Here is a 21,768-nt window from a genome sequence, read left to right as displayed (position 1 = left end):
AGCATATAGTTTTCATTTTTAATATTTGAATATTAATTTTATTAAAAAAAAATTCATAGTAAATTATTGTTGATATTTAAATATTTTTATAATTTAAATTGAACAATAAAATAGTGTTGATGGATCTTACATATTAATGTTTATTTATTGTTAGCAAGTGTCTCAAGACAAATGATTTTGGAATAATTATTATTTTAAAAATAGTTCAACATATCTTAATGTATGATAAATGTTCCAAATATTGAAATTAAGTTTTTGGTTGTGGTAAATTAAATAAAAATAAAAATATTTAAATAATATCCAAGACATGGAGCATTGCTCCTAGAAATCCATAATATTTAGTCTCATAACAAAAATGTATCCAAAAAGCATTTCCCTCTTGGAGATAGACTTATCCCTCATTCTGCCAATCATCCAAACCCAAACAATAGTTGGGGCAACTGCCAACTCAAAAAGATGTTGGTCCATAACCCAATACACTCAAAATGCTTCAAAGATTTGCACAAATCATTGAGTAAAGCCTCCTCTAATCATTTTGCAATTTCAAACAACATAGTGGTTTACCAAACACCACCATCCTATCTTCATTCTTGATGGTAGAAGTTGTTTGTACTCATTAGTTGACAAATCTCATAGATCTATTGATTAGTTGTCTCCTGAATAACTTCTCCATTAAAGCCCATAAATAATTTTACAATGTCATCTACACAAGGGATCCATACACTATGTCAATATGATGCATTTGGAACTAATAAAGTTTTATTACTATGAATACTTCTATTTAAATATTAGGTAAAACAATCTTGGCTGGAAAAAACTATTTTAACATGCACAAGTAAACTTGGTATAAAAGTGTATAACTTAATTCTCTTGTGGAAATTTAAAGAAATCTTAGATGTGCAAAGTTTAATCACACCCCAAAATCTAGATGACTAATTCCATTGATTTGTGAGTGCTTTGTTTATGTAGCATATTGTAAAAAGTTAAAACTTTCCAATTTAATTGTAATAATTATTCTTTATTGTCTAACTTATGATATTGGTAGAAGAATTAGTGTAGTTTCATTTTGAAGGAATTTGGAAAACGTTGCTATTTAATTAAGACTTTTGAAATAAAAATAGTATATAATATCATAAATATAAAAAATTTGTATATTTTCAATTTATACTAAAAATTCAGATCATTAACTTAAAAAAAAAAACAACAACATTAACAAAGCTAACATTATCTTAACTCCCAAACTATATCAGTAATCATAATTTTTCATTGATTAGAAATCAAAATATTAATTGAATTCTAATTTTTATTAATTTATTATGAATAGTACATTTTGAATGCTACATAGACGCTGCCTATGTTTTTTAAGTCATATGTAACAAAGTATTTCCAATAACATAGTAGGACGACTTTGTCTCACGATTTTTTTTCAAATCATTTAACGGCCCATATTCTTTCCACTAAAATAATTAATTCCCAAGAAGAAATCTCGTTTATTCAGTTTCTATGATTTAATTAATAATAATAATAAAAGTCTAAGAATCCTGTCTAGATTTAAAGAAGACAAAAAGGTAAAGAGTTGTTCTACCATAAGATTCGATTGGCAGCTTTTCTTGATAAACTCAGATCCACCCATATAGGTCCCTCAAGCGAGGGTAGTGACCATAGATATCTTATGAGAACACAAGATTTGGGAATAGATTGATATCCATTCACTGGAAAAAGAATGGCGGGGATGATGGCAGCTATGGATATATACAAATTACAGTCATTCAGTACTTCAACTGTGCAATCTTCCATTCCTCCATTCTATTCTAATTTCTCCAGAAGGCCATGTAGGCAACATATCTTTTCCTGGAAGAGGCATCAATGCGCAATATCTTCAAAACCCGTTTCTGTTTGGAGAACATCTCCTGCTGGCTGTAGAGGGGTTACGAGAGGCTTGATGGTGACTTGCAAGGCTAGTAGTATTGGGGAGAGCGAGTTTGAAGAGAAGGTGGTGAATTCAAACCTTCCTGTGCTTGTTGACTTTGTGGCAGATTGGTGTGGCCCCTGCAAATTGGTGGCACCAGCTATTGATTGGGCTTCTGAGGTGCCTTTGCTTTTCCTTGTCTAAACCATGATGTTCTGCAGAGTATATTATATTTAGATGGGTGGGTATGAATGAATTCGGTCGCGAATGTATAACTTCATTCCGTTTGCTTTTTTATGTTTTTAGCTAATTAAATTTTCCTTTCTTTCACTTAGCTATTGTTCAAAATTTTGTAGCTTACATTTTATGCACTTAATTTTCAATTTTAGGGTAGTATCCACCTTGCATTTGCCCCCATAGCTTCACGATACACTCTGGATGGTGTTAGTCTTGTTGGAGCGTTAGAATTAGGATTTTTCTTTTTCTTTTTAATATTTCCTTTTTTCGGTCTTGAACAATTTGCTTTGGAGGGTATTGGCTGCTGACCGTCGAGGATGAAGGCTTGAAGCACTGTTGTATATATAACAATATGTGGAAAGCCAGATGATAGTTTGACCCAGGGTCATAGACACAGAACGAATCGCCCTTCTAGTGGATGTTAAATGCTCATTGATCTCACGTTTGAGTATTTGACATGTAAAAATTTTCTACCTAATTGGTATTGGTTGTTTCTGTAGAGGATGAAGGATTGAAGCATTGCTGTTCGTATAAGAAAATGTGGACGGGTTATAATTCACGCTTAGGACCTTCAGCTGTTCAGTGGGCTGCCTTAGTACTGATCTCCCTGCCCATTACATGAGGACCTTTTCTGTTAGATCTCTCTATTGATGTTTGGTTTGTACACATTCGCCGGTAAGTGACAGCTTCATGCTTTCTATAGATGGCAGTTGCATATTTTGGGAGTGATGGTTTCCTGTCTAGTTTCTATAGTTTGCAGCCACAGTTTTTTCTGACATTACAAAGGGGAACTGGAGGTCTAATTCAGTTTCTTGCAGATTCCTCTTCACTCGGAGAGATTGCGAAATTTGAAGAAAACATGGGTGTTATAGAAAAGGATTGAAAATTGCCATGGAGTCTTTATGAAGGGATACTCGTGGTTTTCTTCACTAGCTTTAACCCAGTATTATATGAATCTACGCAAAGAATAAGAGATTCATGATTTTCTTAAGAATATTCTGCTAGTTCCTTGCTTTGTTGTAATATGCATATTCATTTTTGTTTTTAAGGTTTCTATGTGTTTTCTCTACGCAATCATATTCCCATAAATTGTACAACCTGCCTAACTGATTATTTGGAGCAAGTGTGAAGAGTAGACTGATCGAGCTGCTATGGGGATAAGTCAGAACTATGCTTTAAAAACATAGAACATATGATTCAGTTCTGCTGCCTCAATTTCTTTTGAAGAAGGAAAGTCTGCTGCTGAAAAGCAAAGCTGGCAATTATTTTAGTACCCCATTTCTAATTTCTGGTGGGAAGCAGAAGAATGTGAATGTTGGATATGTCTTGCCAACTTTGCATATTTTACAACCCTTACAGATTGTATACCTTGCCATGGTTGGAGGCCAGGGCACTACCCTGGTTGGCTGCATGGTGGGCCAGTGGTCCCTCACCTCCAAGGAAATTTATTTGGTCTCTATAGGTGGTTTTTCCACCAATGTTTTTATGCCTATTGTACTTAAATTTTACTTTTGTTGTTTCTATAAATACTTGAAGATGAATATGGGTTAAGCAAAAGTTCAAATGTCTTAATGTATTTTGAACAGTTAGTCATTGTTAAGTTAATAAAGTAAGTCCATGCAGTTTTTGTTAGGGCTTTTACAAACGAATTTCCCAGGATAGAATATCTTGGATTTGACTCTAGTATTCTTCAAGTATTAAAGATTACTTTGGCCTTTTTATCCACTTACTTCTGTCCCAGTAAAACTGCATGACATATTCTACTTATGATTAGTTTATAATATGCTTTTATAGTAAAAGGAAGTGACCACAACTTCCAAAGCTGACCAAAGCAAGACAGGAAATCCAAAACCAAACAATGTGAAATCTTATGTGATCCCATACATCATAACAAGAGTAATATATGACCTAAAATTGCCAGTTCAAAACCCTAAGAAAAAATCCAAGGTTTACCAAATTAACTTGGTGTCTTTACCAAGGCCACATAAGAGACCAATTTTCAGAATGGATCAATATGAACCAATGGCCAGTGAATCTCCCAAAACAGTTGCTTCAATTTGCAGAGGCGAGGTTGGTCTTCATTAAGTCAATGTTTCCTACTCAGCTAAAAAAAGATTATAATTTTATAATAATAAGTATAAGCAGATACATATATACAAGAGGTCAAACAGAACACAAAAGACTGCAGGATTGGTCGGATTTAGAGTGCAATTATAGAGGCAACAAAGGCTGCAAAGCAAAAATACCAGAAGAAAGACATTGACGCTCAAGAGCTATCAAATGAACTAGATACACCACCATTAACTTGCTTGGAAGGAGTAGGAGAGGATGAGAGGGGAAGTGGTAAGGACCCTGAGTTGGAGCATTTCGCCGAAGAAGGCCTAGGGTGTCAAATATTCCTTTCACCTTAGACAACACCCTCCTGTCCAACTCTGTCTGCTGAGAGTCAAGTGCATTCTTCAGGCACCGACTACATTTATTTAGAACCCCATTCTGCAAAGCTCTGTAGACAAAAGAAGTCATGAGATGATCCAGAGTAGTCTTCAGGTGTTGAGGATGATTTGGAGCAATCTGAGGGTTATCTAGAGACATCCAGAGCTGATGGAGAATGAGCAGAGATGAGGAAAACCAAAAAAATCAAATTTTCCGCATTTTCATGTTTTAGTAATTTGCATTGTCAGAGGCCTTCAGAGCGGAATTTGGGGTCAAAACAATCACTGGTCTCTTAAATTGAATAGCCAAAGGCATTTGATTTAAGGGACTGAAATTAGAGTTTTTGGAGATATTTGCAACAATGTATGTGGTTCCAGATTTCAAGCACCAAGCAGAAAATTATGACCCTGCCAAGTTGGTGTATCTAAATTCCTAGTTTTTTTGCAAATTATAATTTTTTATATTTGGTTTTATTCAGCAAACTGTTCATGTTGAAAAAAGAGTCTGGAGACTGTTGGCATTCCAGATGATTATATAAATCTCATTTTGGATAGAATAACGATTACTCTTTGAAACTACATCTCTATCCATTGGTTTTATTGTTATCCCTTTTTGCCAAACAATATTGCAAGTGTTGGTGTAGATAATTATTTACTATTTACACTTACTTAAGTTTACTTAGGTTAATGCATTATTTTAATATTTATTTATTAGTCACCTCGGAGTATGTGCACTCTTGTGAGTTGTCATGTTGACAACACTGGGGTTTGCACCTCTTTTATGCACATGGTGTCTACAACACAAGAGTTAGCACACTAATTAAGCACATGGTGTCTACAACATCTTTACTTGAGATGCACCTTGTCATTCTTATCCTCTCATCTAGAATGATGGATAACACGTGTGCTTAGTTGTCATGCTTATCTTATCTCCTGGCTCTTTCTAGAGACATTCTAGGTGCTTCCTAAGAGGCCTTTATATACAGGCACTCCTAGTGTGTTTGGAAACACAATATAGAGCAATGTAAGAGGACATACTTTGATATATTGATCATACTCCTTTTTGGTCTACAGTTGTGTTTGTGTTCGAGTTCTACGATCTTGGGTGAATCTTGCCCTAAGGTAAATTCTTACATGATATCAGAGCTATACCAAATTCTTACAACAAGTTTCTGCATACTTTATATTCTTATCCGAAATCGCCATTAAATTCAGATTACGGGATCATCCTGTAGTTGAATAAGTGTGAAGAGACTGGCAATTGGACCTGAGCCTCCAAATAAATTGTAATCTTCCAAGGCTGCACAAACTATTGTCTATGGGGCAAAATACAAAACCCTTTTCATGGATAAAGCAGGAAAATGCCATTAGACAAAATATTTAATTTCATAGACAAAAGGCTCAAAGAGAACATTTTTATTATTATGGGAGAAATGTTCAATCAAGTGGAGAATTGTTAGAGGACGAATACAGAAATCTACTCCATGATCATGGCGTGGGCACTGCTGCTGGGAGAAGATAAGGCTATCATCAAATTGATCATGGAAACAATTGTGCCTTGGGAGACTTGGAGGTTTGGAGGAGATTTTGGCTATTTCTATTCCGAGAATAAGAAAAAACTTGTGTGAGAAACAAAATGGCCTTCCAAAAAATTGTTGTTCCTTAGGATGCTCTTGGAGGTTTGGAGGAGATTTTGGCTATTTCTATTCTAGGAATAAGAATAAACTTGGGTGAGAAACAAAGTGGCCTCCCAAAAATTGAGGGCACAAAATACACACCCTTTGTATGGCGCTTTGATGAATGGATGAGAAACTGAAGGTTTAGAATGGTCAAGAAAGGGCGGTTTGCTTTGAAATTAGTGGTAATGATCCACTTTCTAGATGCTAACATTGAAAAGATGAAATGGAATGTTGGATGGACAGAGGAAGATGAGGCAAAACTCTAGGAAAAATGAGGATGAATGATGGAGGCTAGAAATATTGAAGAAGATTTCCCAGAGGCAAAAATAAATGCTCTATTGCACAAATTGGTGGAGTTGTCGCTTAAGTTCAACACTAATGGCTGCCTCTAATGGTACCATGCCTCACTTCCTTCTTCTCCAAGGGTTTTTCACATCTTTGTGTTGATGTTTCTATGCACTTCTTTCCTCTTTGGGTTTTTTGGGTTGGGTTGGGCATTACATCTCCTATTTTGATGATTTTGAAAATTTATCTAGCTTTTGATATTTCAAGCCAATTCGAAATGGTTGGTTAAATTAGTTACTCATTTTGAGTTAATATGAATGGACATGTTACTTGTTCATTATGTTTCATGTAGAATGGAAGATGTTGGTTAATTATACACTGTCACATAAATGGAAAATGTTTTGTTAATATGGTTATTATTTATGATAACTAATTTTCATTTGAATGATGTTGAAGTATGCTTTCACCATATTAATTCTTTTTGTAGGAAGCGTGCCCATGGGGAGAAGCATCGACAGAGAGGGAATAGGGCACAAGTGCACCAACCTTCCACTAAGCTAATAGGTACGAGTCTATACCACCATGGTCAAGGAAAGTAGGTTGGGCAAACTAAATTACACCAAGTGTTCACCATGAGCGATCTGTGTTGTCAAAATCTAAATAGATACATAAATATATATTCACTTGAACATTAAGTGAGACAAAAACAATTGTTACCTTTGATTTGGGAATTTGGAAGCTTTGCATCCTTCTTGTGTTGTCAAACATGACTTATTATATAAATAATACCCATAGTACTTATGTATATTTATATGTGTTACTTATATGTGCACGTATATTTAAACATAACGTATGCGTAAGTATATGTATATTTGAAAAATAACGTATATGTATGTATGTGTATAAATAACGCGTACAAACATGCATAAATAATTTGAGTATTATTGATATAATAAATTATGGGAAGGATTCTATGCTTCTCCTTCTTCTCTTAAGTCAAATTAAATTAATACATGAAGTCTATCGGCGTCTTATAATTTTCTTATTGTTTTGGCCTTTGCATTTTTGTTTTCAAGCTCTATCAAGATTGTAACTCATGCTCACCAACTTGCAAATCTCTCATGCGGGCATAATTTTCTTGTAACCGAGCATTTCTCTATAAAGTGAAAGATCACAGTCACTCAAAGACTTGTTTACAAAATACACATGCAATTCTATACTTCCGTTTGCTATATTTCATCTCAGTAAAATTCCATCATATTAGTGGTGCCGACAAAGGCCAATAAGTCAATCATTGGAAGCTCACAACTTGGATTCTTAGCAATATTGCTTGCATCAACAGCCCCGTCAGGTCGTATTCTAGAAATGTCTTTTATTATTCCTTAACAAAATTCATCTAGCATTGTATCCAACTCATTCGTTTGATGATAAAGTTTGTGTATAGCTTGAATCTCTGCAAGTTGGTAATCAATCATTGTATCCATTTTCTATTGTTTTTATGAGTAAACTAACCTGATAAATTCTAGTGGCCAAGCACGAATGGATGGGGAATGAATACACCGGCCTTGCATAGACCCGTGACATATGCTTAAACTTGTCTTTTAATACAAATGAGGTTCTTTTTTTTCTGAATTAAAATGACCAATCTGTACGAGCTGCATGCCCTTGTACATGTGCATTAAGTTAGATGTCTTCGAGATAAGGAGGTGTACCGTTTGTAGTATAATAGTGAATTCTTTTGGAAGACATGTTTTACTTTTGCTATCAATATAAAATCTCTCGTAGGGTAGGGAACTTATTACTGTATAAACTACCTACAAATTCCATGAATGATGGATAGTCACACCAAGGATCATCGAGGATGGCCAAAATGAAAGGTGTAGACTGCGAATGATGGATTATGGGAATATCCCTGCAAAATAAGAGATTGAATCAGTAAATAAATTAAACAACAGGAAAGAGGAAATTTAAGTCTAAAATTGTAAACTAGGTCAACTCATGGTGGGTAATTGGGTACATAGCGCCCATGTAAATCCCTGGCTAGGGTAGGATTAGTGGCAAATGGTGCTACTGTGATCACTAGAGGTCAGGATAACTTGCAGTCGAATGGATAGGCTGATAGGAAGGTTCCACAGTCTAGCCGATTGTGTAGTTGATACTCTAACACCAGGATGCTTGGGTGGCATGACAAGATGGTGCTCCTATGCCTTATCTTGTGTAGGGTAGGGCCATTCTCAATTGAGAGTGAGAGGGGGATCCAATAGGTTCGTGGTTGGGTGGTTAAGCCTCTGCCAATACTTCTCCTCTCCATTAAAGCCAATACTTGCACAAGACAGATTGGGTTTACACTCTTAGCCTGATACAATTTAACAAGTATTTGAATTTCCTTTCACGCTCATTTAAGATTTTTATTTATTTATGCTGCCATTGCATTTATTTCCTTTCAGTGATCTTAAGTAACATTTAAATGTATCAGCTAGTTAATGATCTCTCTCTTCCTTGTAATTTAATCTTTTGTTTAATTAAATAAATGAATTAAATTTCCATTTGTTAGTGAAGGCATTTCATGAAAATTAATTAATCTGTTATAATTGTAAATCCCATGCATATGAATATGGAGATTGCTTATTTTGAATGATAAAATATTGGGAAACTAAGGGATAGGAAAGATGGATGTTACATATGGTATTAGAGCTCTTAGTTCGACACTAAACCTTAGGCTCACCATTGATTTCAAAGAAAACTGAAATGTAATGCTTAAATGGGAGCAGGATGAGAACCTGATGACACCTTGGAAGAAATCCCGTCACCCCATTCATATCTTTTTGATTAAGAATATGCCCAAATTTGATTACTCATACTGCTTCACACCCATAGATGATGAAACATTAGCCCATGCCTTAAACTGAATCAAGAAGGAAAGAGTCATTGGACTCTTGCCAGGAAGGCAATTATGAGGAACAAATTCATCCAAATCTGGAATTCTTAACAACTGATCCACTTATGATGTATTGTGTACCTCGTACCGGGCAGAATAAGCCCAAGGAAGGAAACATACATGATACCTAGGGATAGGGTGTCGGATTTCCTTAAAGAATTAGAAAGATTTTGTACTCACAACAATGGGGAATTTTTTGTAAATAAATGAAGTTCAGTTGCATCAGAAAATTCATTGTCTTTTCATTTGAGATTAAATTAAGAAAGCAATGAGAAATAATGAAATTGTGTACTTGCTCATTCTTGTCATTTCTTAGCAATCAGTTATTATCTTTTCTTCTTTCCTTCAAATGGTAAACATATGTGTGTGTGTTATTGAGGGATGGACCAACCATAGTCCAGAAACCATAACCAAATGATATGGTAAACAGTGAAAATAACAACCATGTGCAAAACCAGATATCCAGGGAGGTTAATTCTCGGGGTTCTATGGACCAATTGGTCCTAGTTTTACTTGACACCCAAACCAAAATGGAGAAGAGAATGAATGATTTAGTAACCCAACTTAGGCAAGGGCATGAAGACAACTAGTCCTCAACTCAGCCTAGAGCTGAGTCAGAGCCATCTGCCCATAGTGGACAAGAAAATAGGTCCCCTCCAACACAGTTGGAAACTTAAAAGAAAAAGCAAATAGCTAGTGAGTTATTTGCCAACATTAAGAAAATCAAGCCCTCTAAGTTTTTCAGGATCTGACTCTGAGGATGTCGCTGAGGCATGGTTGACCAAAATGGAGAAGTATTTTGACATTAGGAGATTCTCCAAGTCCTTAAAGGCTCTTTGGGGAATCTACCAACTTACTGGGGAAGGTGCTACTTGGTCGGAAAATAGTAAGATGAAATTAAATATTAAGACCACTGACATCTCTTGGGATAAGTTCATAACTATTTTTAAGAATCGATGGTTACCCCAATCCTTCTATGATTAGAAGGTGTCAGATTTTCAAAACCTCAAATAGGGGGACCTGATATTGAAAGGACACTGTTAAAGATTCACTCGACTTTTGAAGTATGTTCCTGTCTGTCAGTAAGATGGGAATTTCAAGTTTAGAAAATTTATCATGGGGTTGAATAGAAGGATTGAGGGAGCCATAATTGTGCTAGCACCCAGAACCATAGAGGAGGCCTTTGAAAAGGCCATCCGACAAGAACAATAAGTAAAGAAGGATGATTCCATCCGTGATAATAAGAGGAAAGCCAACTGGCGTACATCTAGTTTCGAACTAGGAACTCGCAAAAAGAACTTCAAGAACTTTAAGGCCAACAAATCTAACTTCAAGGGGAATAATAGTAAAGATTTCAAGGGCAATTCCTGCAGCAACAATGTCAACAAAGGGAATGTAAAGAAGGGACTAGCAAAAGGTTGTTTCGTTGTGGCAGAGACCACTATGCCAATTAGTGTCATAGTAAGAGCACATCCAACCAGCAAATGCATCCTCCCTTACCACCTCAACAAGTCGTCATTCAATAGAGGATTCATGCGACATTGGATAACCATCAAGTAGAGCAACAAATGGGCCCCATAGAAACCCCAAGCAAGATATATGGAAACCCCATTTCAATACTAATTGATAGTGCAGCCACTGAATGCTTTATGTCTACAAAATTCTTAAGTAGATTTCCAAAAAGAATTGGATTTATGGCAAACCCTTGGATTGTTGAGTATGCAAACCAGTCAAAGGCTTGGGTAGATTAATGTTTAATGACTAACAAATATTTATTTACCAAGGATCGCCGATCATGCATATTGAAAGGTTGAAGTATTAATAGCCATCTAAGTGGTATTTCAGAAGAGAAGATACTTGTGCGATCTGCACACTTAGACCATTATGAATCTCAAAGTTATATTATTAACACTCCCCCTTAACTTGATAATCATACTGAGAGATAACATATCTGGCATCAACAATTATGATGAATAAGCATAGACTGATACTCTATATCTATCTGAATCTTTTGAGCAAGTGTTATCATGTAACTCATGATACTATGTCATAGAACCATCTTGTGATATGACTTATCACTCATACTAGTGATGTCAATATTGCATGTAATGCAACACACATAGGATAAAATTCGAAGAATGATTAAATTCTTCATTTATCCAGGTTGTGACTCATAGGTACTGGCAATCCTATATCACAACTTGATCTTAAGTTTAAGATCTACTAGAACACAGGATAAAGTTTGAAGAATAAATTTTGTGATTCATAGGCATAGAAATCTCTATGTCAACTGATCTTGAACTCATCTAGATCTAATAGGAGTTCTTTACTGTTCAACACATTATCTAAGAGATCGTCATCTCTCATAATGTCTTTTATACAAGTATTCATTATCTCAGAGATTGTCACCTCTTACATAATGAATACAGATGGTGGAGCCCATAATAGTCAATAGGCTAACAATAAAATTATTTTATTAATAATTTAAAGAATACAAAATATTATAATTCAATTATACCAAGTCTTTTCCTGAAGTGATCTATCTTCACTCGAGAGAGCGGTTTGGTAAGAATATCTGTTGTCTGATCTGCATTACAAATGTATTCTAATTTTACAGTATTCCTGTCTACCATATTTCCTACATAATGGTAAGGAATTTTAATATGCTTGGACTTGTCATGAAAAACTGGATTCATAGAAAGCTTGATGGAACTGTGATTATCACAATGAATAATCGTAAGATTCATGGCTTGACCAAATAGTCCCACAAGTAACTTCCTAAGCCAAACTACTTCCCGAGAGGCCATCACTTGTTGCAATGTATTTGGCTTCTATGGAACTTTGTGCTACTGAAGACTGTATTCTGCATATCTATGATATAATTGCTGATCCTAAACTGAAACAACATCTAGAAATACTTTTTCTATCCTTAACACTTCCACCCCAATCTGAGTTTGTGAATCCATGTAAATCCAAGTCAACTTTCTCATATTTGAGCCCAAGGTTGAGTGCCTTATAAGTAACTAGGTGAATCTCCTTTGGCTCACACATAAACTGATTTAAGGCATTAACAGCATAACAATCAGATATTGTATTTACCAAGTACATAAGGGACCTAATCATCTGTCTGTAGAGAGTAGAATCTATGAAAGGTGATTCTGCTGCCGCTTTTTTAAGTTTATGTAGATTAGTCTCCATTGGAAAAAACAGAGACTTGCAGTTCCACATTCCAAATCTCTTCAAGATATCTAATGTATACTTCCCTTGATTAAGCATAATGCTGTCTAAATTCTGCCTTACTTCCAATCCTAGGAAGTAATGAAAGAGTCCCAAATCGTTTATCTCGAATTCTCTAACTAGATCTCTCTTACATTGCTCTATGAGATGATCATCACCTATTATTAGTAAATCATCAACATACAGTATCAAAATTACCATATCATCTTTATCGCTTTTATAATATTAATATAGATTTGGATCAGCTTCATTTTTGGAGAATCCTAAGCCAGTGAGATACTTATCAATTCTTTCATGCGATGCTCTTGGAGCTTGTTTAAGCCCATAGAGAGCTTTCTTGAGCTTACAAACAAAAACTTTGGGATCATGAGTTTCAAATCCTTCAAGTTGCTCCAAATATACCTCTTATGTAATCTTTCCATTCAAGAATGTTGTTTTTACATCCATCTAATGTACTTTCCATCCCTTCAATGTTGCAATTGCTAGGACTGCTCTTATAGAGGTGTATCTGGCAACGAGAGCAAAGGTTTCTTCATAATCAATCCCTTCTTTCTAAGAGAATCCCCTGGCTACATATTTGGCTTTATATTTTTCAATGCTACCGTCAACAACATGCTTTATTTTAAATATCCACTTGGAAGAGATAACAAATTTTTCTTCAGGTCTAGGAACAATTTCCCAAACATCATTCTTCATAATGGATTGGTATTCTTCCGTCATAGTACCTTTCCAAGCTGTATGTTTAATAGCATCTGAAACATTGGTTGGTTCTGATTTAGACAAAATCATTCATTTGCTGTATAACTAGAAAATCTTTTGAGTCTTTTACTTTCTCTAATTGTTCCAGATGGTGCAGCTAAGTCTTGTGCTTTCTCTACTATCTTAATGGCCCAAAGTGGTCTTTTCTTAGAATTTTGAGTTTCTTCAAGATTAAGATTTTGAATTTCATCTTCAATTTCTTCAATGTTCTCCCTCTGAGACTCAAATTCAACATTTTTTTCAGAATTTGGTAATGGAGAGGGTTCTTTAGAACTTAGGGCTCTTTTGAATGCTAAATCTTCTTCAAAAATTACATTCCTATTAAGTTAAATATTTTTATGACCAGGTATGAAAATCCTATATGCTCTAGATGTTTCACTATACTATACAAAAATACCTCTCCTCTCGAAGGGTTCTAACTTAGTTCTCTTTTCTTTCGAACATGTATATATATTGGGCACCCAAAGATCCTAAGATGACTTATATTGGGTTTAACTTTAGTAAAGACTTCTTCGGGAGTTTTATCTTTAAGGTAGGAGTGAGGACTTTTGTTTTGAATATAGACAATAGTACAAGAGGCTTCTGCCCAAAGATAATATTCTAGATTTTGATTAAATATCATAGCTCTTGCAGCTTCTATAATTGTTCTATTCTTTCTTTCTGCTACTCCATTTTGTTGTGGATTATAAGGAATGATATACTCCCTCTTAATTCTTATTTCTATACAAAACCTTTTAAACAAATCTGAGGTGTATTGCCCTCCAATATCAGTTCTAAGGGTTTTAATTTTATGTCTTGATAAGTTTTCAGTTAAAGTTTTAAATTCTTTAAATCTCTTTAGGATATCTTCTAATTCTTTGCATTTTAAAAAGTAAATCCAAGTTTTCGTAGAGTAGTCATCTATAAAAAGTATATAGTACCAGAATCCTCCAAGAGAAGGAACAGACATAGGTCCACATAAATCTGAGTGGATTAATTCCAAAACATTGTTAGTTTTTCTAGTGCTATCATGAAATGGACTTTTGGTGTTCTTGCCTAGAGCGCATCCTTTGCATATGCTTGAGTGATCTTTATTCAGTTTAGATAAACTTGTAACCGTCTTCTCTATAGTTGATAAAGTTTTGAAATTTAGATGTCCTAACCTTCTGTGCCATATTTCATTTATATCCACAGCTTCATGAATTAAGGCTTGACTAGGTCGACTAGGTTTTGAATTTAATTCATACAAATACCCTTTTCTTTGACCAATCAATTTTGCTTTCTTATTTGAGTTCTTAGCCCAGGTTATGACTTTACCGTCTATGAATGCAACATTATGTCCATCATCTTCAAGTGCTGTAACCGAGATTAGATTCCTTTTTATTCCTGGTACATAGAGTACTCCCTTGAGAAGAAGAGAACTACCTAACTTTAGTTTCAAGGTACAATTTCCAATTCCTTTGACGGAATGTGCTGAATTATCACCGATGGTGACTTCGCCATTAACCTTTTCTAATATAGATTCTAGTGCTTCTTTGTATCCTGTAATATGTCGAGATGATCCACTATCAATCACCCATGCTTTACTTGAGACTTCATTTGATAGTGTCGAATACAATACATGATTCTCAGGATCATAGTTATCTTCTTCCCGAGTAATGTTTGTACAATTCACTTGCTGTTTAGAATTCTTAGGGCAATTAGATTTGTAGTGTCCAAAATTTTCACATTTGAAGCATTTTATTTTGGATAGATCTTTCTTAGGCTTTTCATTCTTTTGATTACCCCTTTTCTATTTGAAATGATTCTTCGTGCCTTTATAGGAATTTGTATTAAGAACATGAAGTTCTTCATCTTCTGTTTTCAATTTTCCTCCTTTCTTAAGTTTTTTGGATTCTTCCTGAAGACAATCTCCCCGAAGTCTATTGAAGTCGGGAAGATTATCTCTGGCACTTACTCTTTGTGCGAATGTTTCCCATGAATCTAGTAATCCATCTATAGCCATCAGTGTTAGTTCCGTGTCATTAATGATGGTTCCTATACTTGCAAATTCATCTCTTAGGTTGACAACTCTTAGGAAGTAAGAATTCATTGATTCTCCATTTTTTATTTGTATGTGATTTAGTTGCCTTTTTAGTGCGAGAACTCTAGTTGCATTGTTAACCTCATATGCATTTAGTAATGCATTCATCATATCAAGTGCTGTTTGATGTTTCATTAGCATGGGTACTATATCATTTTTCACTCCATCTAATATGATCTGAATGGCTTTCCTATTTCCTTTACTTCAGATAGATTTATGAGGTTCAATAGTAGGTTGTTTAGATGCTGAATCAACAAATTGTTTTACATCATTTTCTTCAAGAATCATCATGATTCTGAATTTCCAAGCACCAAAGTGTTCTTTCCCATCAAACCTGTCCTCGGGGTTGATTGTGTATGCCATTGAAGATAGGAGAATGATGCTAGATATATATCAAGTCTGATTATTTAATTTGTAGAGCCTAGGTTCGACTACCGGAGCTCTGATACCATGTAAAGTTTCTGCAAATTATATAGTTTCAGATCTGAGATAATACCTTTCTTCCTTGTTGCTGTTCTGATCTTGTTCTTTTGAATGTAGGAGGTAATTTTCAGAATATTACATGCTATTCTAAAACTTGTTTGTATCTGCAATAATTCGTATGGGGCAGTGTTGATTAAGGAGCAGACTTTTATGTCTTGTGTCCTTAAACTTCAATCACACCCACCTCTTATACCATAACCAAAGGATATGTCCCTTAAAGGGACATGACCCTATCTAGGTCGGCCCACAATACTCCCTCAAGATCGGCGCTTAGTAGGTTGTTTCATTTTAACAAACAATAACAGAGTAGTTAATGTTTAATGACTAACAAATATTTATTTACCAAGGATCGCCGATCATGCCTATTGGAAGGTTGAACTATTAATAGCCATATAATGGTATTTGAGAAGAGAAGATACTTGTACGATCTGCACACTCAGACCATTATGAATATCAAAGTTATATTATTAACAATTATTGATTTTGATTATATCTACATCTGATTATGGAGTTGAACTTCTATGTTATTGTTTACTGCTTAGTATTTTAGTTGGACTTCTCTTTATGTCATTTTATGCATGAAACTTGGAGCATTTAGGCATTTTTGCTATATGTATGCCATATTTTTACAATGGAAGTATTTGAACTTCATTAATTTGCTAAGTATTCATTGTATTGAGCTTCTAAAATGTCTATGGTGAATGGTTTATCAATGTTATGATATGCATGTTTGGATTCTCTCTCTCTATAAAAATTCCCCTATTTTTTTAATAGCTGTCTCCTGTTGCCCCCTAAAAGTTGGCTCTGAACTGTATCCATACTGGAAAAATGTTCCCATCCCTGAAACTCTGTGCAGCATAGGTAAAATGAGTTTATTTTAATATTTCAAGTTTAGATATCATTTTTAGGATTAGGGCCCACATTATTACATTTTTGGGAATCCTTAAAGTTTTAAAAAGTAAAATTAAAAAGAAAAAAAGTTCCTTTTTCAGGGCAATTTCTGTTTGGTCATTGTTCAATGGATTCGCCCGTCAGCGAAATCTAGATCTGTTTAGCAAGATTCTGGACAGCCCTGCTGGTGATCCATCTGAAAGATTATTTTTTCTGCTAAACAGGAAACAGAACCATGAGGGCAAGCAATACTTTCCTGGCAAATCTTTGAACTATTGACAGCAATGTGGCATGGTGTGCTATTCCTTCCAGAGTTATACACTTTGTGAAGAACAACATCCATACATATCTGCATGTCATTTCTTGGGCTTGAAGTACCATATATTTATGACTGAGAAACTTCCCACAACAAGAAGGTGTCTTGAGAGGCAACTTTTGGTTGTTTTATCTTAGTGGCTACAATGCACTAAAAGACATGTCAATGAGTGGGAAGCTTGAAGAAAAATCTTTGTACGCTATTGCCAACTTTAAGCCAGTAATTAAGTGAGTGCCTGGCTTAGAAACCTAGCCTGACAGTATTTGGTTGAGGGTTTGACTTTGGAGAATCTTCTTTGGATTTTCAGTTCCACTCTCAATGGCTTTATCAGCACACCTTCAAATAGTTGCATTGGAATACCTTATCCTATGAGAAACAGAGGTGGCACCTACAAGTTATTTACTCTGCCACTATATTCAGCTAGTCTTCAACATGCCTGGAAACTTAATTCTAGTTCCATTTGATGTAATGGAATCCTGTTTAGGGTTTCTAAATGGGAGATATCGATGATATTAGTTCTTGGTCTCGATGCTGAAAGTTTATTGGATCACAATAACCAAATAGATATTGAAGACCGCAGATAACTGTGGGCCATGAGCTGCAGTCAGCTGTAATGCTCAAGATCCCTTTCAGAAAACTGTGGACCAACAATAATCAAAACAGTGATATTCTTCCATGGGAGAATTTCTTGGGATTTGAGGGGATTCATTGCCACTTTACTGGAGCAATGAACAATTTTTGGTTATGATCAGAGTGCTTTCTTTGAAAAAAAATTGTTTTTTTTCCAAGTTGATGTTAAAAATATTTTTTCCTTTCAGATCTTGAGTAGGGTTTTGCCCTGCACAAATACTCTTATTTACCTAGGTAACAACATTGTGCGGCGTTCATGGAAGACATATGTTCTAAGGTTTTGGCCCTTTGGTAAACTTTTAGTTTTACTTTTAAGGCAAGGTTGGAAATGAATAATCTGGCCTAGGAATTGCATCCATTGAGAACACTGAAGCTTAGGTGATTTCTTAGCTAAAAATTTTTAAAATGTATTTCGAATCATGGCATCTAACGGATTCTAGTGAGAAAAATGCAACTCCTAGAGAGGAGCAATTCAAATGCTCTCAAGATTGAGAATATTCTTCTGACAGAATAAACAGTCTATGAGAGCTTGGGAACTGTTGAATAGCTTTGGGGAAAACTTCTTGGCTTGCTTGAGAACCATTATTTCACTTCACACTTGCAGAGCCATCTATAGAAACTGCTTTTAGGGCCAGAGTGCTTCACTAGAAACAAGATGATGCAAAATCCTAGCGTGAAGTTGAAACAAGAAAGGAATGCAATATTCTATGAAATTTTTATATATGGTGAGAACTTGGCAATACGAGATCTATAAATTACTAACTCGGTTTGGGTCTGGTTAGGTTTGTTTTGGGTTTGTCCACAGAGAGAGAGAGAGAGAGAGAGAGAGAGAGAGAGAGAGAGGACCACCACCACCTGTAGTGAGGGTGGAAGCATAGAGACTGGTGGAAGCATTTGACTATATATATAAAGAAAGCATTAAGTTGAGAATACTACATCACATCATATAATAAGCAAAATCACTATAAAAATTAGAAATACTACTTCTATGTCATTTGCTCAAGTACTTCTATGTCACGGTAGATATTTATTAATTAATATTTAAATAGTACGAAAAATAATTTTATATATTTTTTGTAAATTCAAGGATATATAGAAGGCTTTATTGGTCCCAATTGATTTGGAAGATATTGTTATGATGCCTTATGTTTTCATCTATTTATGCCGAACAATTAAAAATTGCCTCTTAAGCATCACAACAGAATTGTTTTGCAATAGCTATAGTATCAATGATGGCATTGAAGGCATTACCAACACACATATTCCAGAACCCGACCAAGAATCCAGAACAGTACCAAGGCAGCAAAGCTGTGTGGCTCCCTGTTGAAGGACATTGAGCAGGCCAAAATCAATTAGTGCGGCATCAAGAATTTTCTATACAGCACACCTTCAATGGGCAGCTTCTCCAGAAAGTGGGACCTTTCTTATGGAAGAGCTCCAGATCTTTTAATGAAAGGAAACGATCTGTTTTTCCAAATGAACAGTGTACAACTTCTAGGATATTCACAATGGCTACAATTCCATGCTCATATTTCTCTAAATACAACAAAAAAGATTCACAGAAAGCTTACATGACAAATTGTTTTTAAAAAAGTCATTGCCCTGAGCAGGTTTGCTCTGGGTACTGTAAAAACAGGCTTGGTTCATCATGGGCTTGTCTAAAATGAACCCACAGTTCTCTATGCATCTTCTGGCATATCAAATCAAAATCTGGACAGGGTATGAACCAGACGTGGATCCTGCTAATGCTGGGTACAAATTGGTAGTGTAGATTAAATACAAAACATATTCAGAGTCCATAAAATTATGAAAGGATTTTTATTCAACATTTCAGATCTCCTTCCATGATCCATCATCAGGCTAAGAAAGATATGAATGCATAGACTAATAGTGCTCCTCTGTGATCCATGCGATGCAACAAAATGTAGCTCCAAAAGTTTAGACAATGGCATCTAGATTCCTTGATTTGCTTCTTTCTGAAACATTGAAGCCGTCTAAATTATTCACTCATTAAATCTCTATAATTTTTTGCAGGAGTACTCTGGAAAATTGAAAGTCTTCAAAATTGACCATGATGCTAATCCTCAACTTGTGGAGAAATACAAGGTCTATGGCTTGCCTACTTTTATACTGTTTAAAGACGGAAAAGAAGTTTCAGGAAGTCGAAGGGAAGGGGCCATTACGAAGGATAAACTTAAGGCATATCTGGACCAATTATTGGAGTCAGTTGCATCATTGTAAAATGCCTCATAATCAGTAGCATGCAAAGCATCATATATGAGGTGAAATTTATTTCCTGTATTTTAGTTATTGTTTGAAAACATGAGGGTGAAAACACTGGATTTATTCAATGTTCAATCTGTTACTGTTTTCAATGAGGTGTCTCTTTCTTCTACACTAGCCATATCAGAGAGAGAAGATGAAAATAATGGATATTTTTCTTGGTGATACTGTCTATTATGATGGTCAAAATTTTCTGAGTCTCTAATGAAGCATTCATTATTATTTCATTTGGAGAATTTGAGTACACAGCAGTTCAATGCATAAACCAAATCTCATTTTAGATTGTTGACAAGTTTTCCTGATAAAGAAAACTGGAAATGGCTATTGAACTAGTGTTTCACATACAAACTGAAGAAAAGCAACAGGTACGAATGTTATCATATAAGGGGAAACTTTTCACTGCAAATTACACAGGCATCCTCAGCTATGCTTGAGATCAACTTTGCATTTTATCTTGGAAATCAATCCAATCCCGTATTATTGTACATGCCTGTAATTTGACACTTCTGTGTTAAGGATGCTGCATTATTTTGCTCATACTTTACTCTTTTCCTCCTTGCTCAATTGACAGATATCTTTTAAACCAATCTAAGAAAATAAATTCCTTGTATATAATGTTGTTTTATGTGGTTCATATGATAATGGCAAAGCAACTTGTGACTCAAATAAGAGACCAATCGCTGCAATAAGTACAGAATTGAAGATGAGGCCGCTGCTAAAATTAATCTGTCAGTCAAGCTGGAAAATTTAATTTTTTGGGATTGTTAAAGCTGATAAAAAAACCAACCTATAAACTAATGGTACTTACAAACATGTACAAAATTACATCTAAACTCATCCACCCACTTCAGCTGGTGGAAGATCTCACTTTAGTTATGTTAGAATCTGAAAAGATTAATAACCCAGAAAATTAGTGCAAAGTATTTATATATAAAGTATGAATGCAAATGATATAAAATCAAAATAGCAACATAGAGTTGGTCTCTAAGATAGTAATGCAAATGCTAAAAGCAAAATAGCATTAAGAGGATGCAAAAGCAAGAGATACAAATACAAGCCAGGTAGCATGCTCATATAGACTAGGAAGAGGGAAGAGGTGGCAACACTGACAAATGAGGAGCAACCATCTATAGGACTAAAGATAGCAAAGTATCTTCCCAAGATAGCTAATGGATGCTCACATGTAAGAAGGTGACACTTCACAACCACTCACCTAATAAGACATACACTATTAACCTAAGCGAGATTATTAGAAGTGTAGGAAAAAACTAGTAATATAGGGAAAAAATAAATAACCCACGTAGAAATGGGTCCCGGCAAGTCAGGCTTGATGAGGTACCCATGTACATAAGATTCTCCCAAAAGAGAGAGAAAAGAGACCCCCAAAAAAGAGTCAGGACTTCGAGTGAGAGGAAGAGGCCCCCTCAAAAGTTGAAGCATCCCGCACCCCCAACAAAACTCGCAAATGAAGGAACTTGCTCTCAGTGAAGGGTTTGGTGAAGATATTAGCAACTTGCTCGGAAGTCAGACAATAGCAAAGGTTGATGACGTGACCATGGATGAGCTCCCAGATGTCGTGCATGTGGATCTCTATGTGTTTGGTCTGCTGATGATGGACTGGATTCTG

General features: G+C 35.3%; 1 protein-coding gene across 1 annotated transcript; it reads left to right on the top strand.

Moving 5' to 3' along the window:
* The first annotated feature begins 1,522 nt into the window (after nucleotides 1-1,522).
* Nucleotides 1,523-20,368, top strand: LOC149554211 (thioredoxin X, chloroplastic-like). The gene is made up of 2 exons (XM_089789454.1): nucleotides 1,523-2,089; nucleotides 19,893-20,368. The coding sequence occupies exons 1-2, from the start codon at nucleotides 1,724-1,726 to the stop codon at nucleotides 20,097-20,099; spliced, it is 573 nt and encodes a 190-aa protein (XP_089645580.1). The 5' UTR covers nucleotides 1,523-1,723; the 3' UTR covers nucleotides 20,100-20,368.
* Nucleotides 20,369-21,768: the final 1,400 nt, after the last annotated feature.

Source organism: Cupressus sempervirens, chromosome 6 (assembly GCF_028749045.1).
Source record: "Cupressus sempervirens isolate cs-2001-9-10 chromosome 6, ASM2874904v1, whole genome shotgun sequence".
NCBI lineage: Eukaryota > Viridiplantae > Streptophyta > Pinopsida > Cupressales > Cupressaceae > Cupressus > Cupressus sempervirens.
Note: the sequence above shows the minus strand (reverse complement) of the source record. Positions and strands in the feature narration are given on the sequence as shown.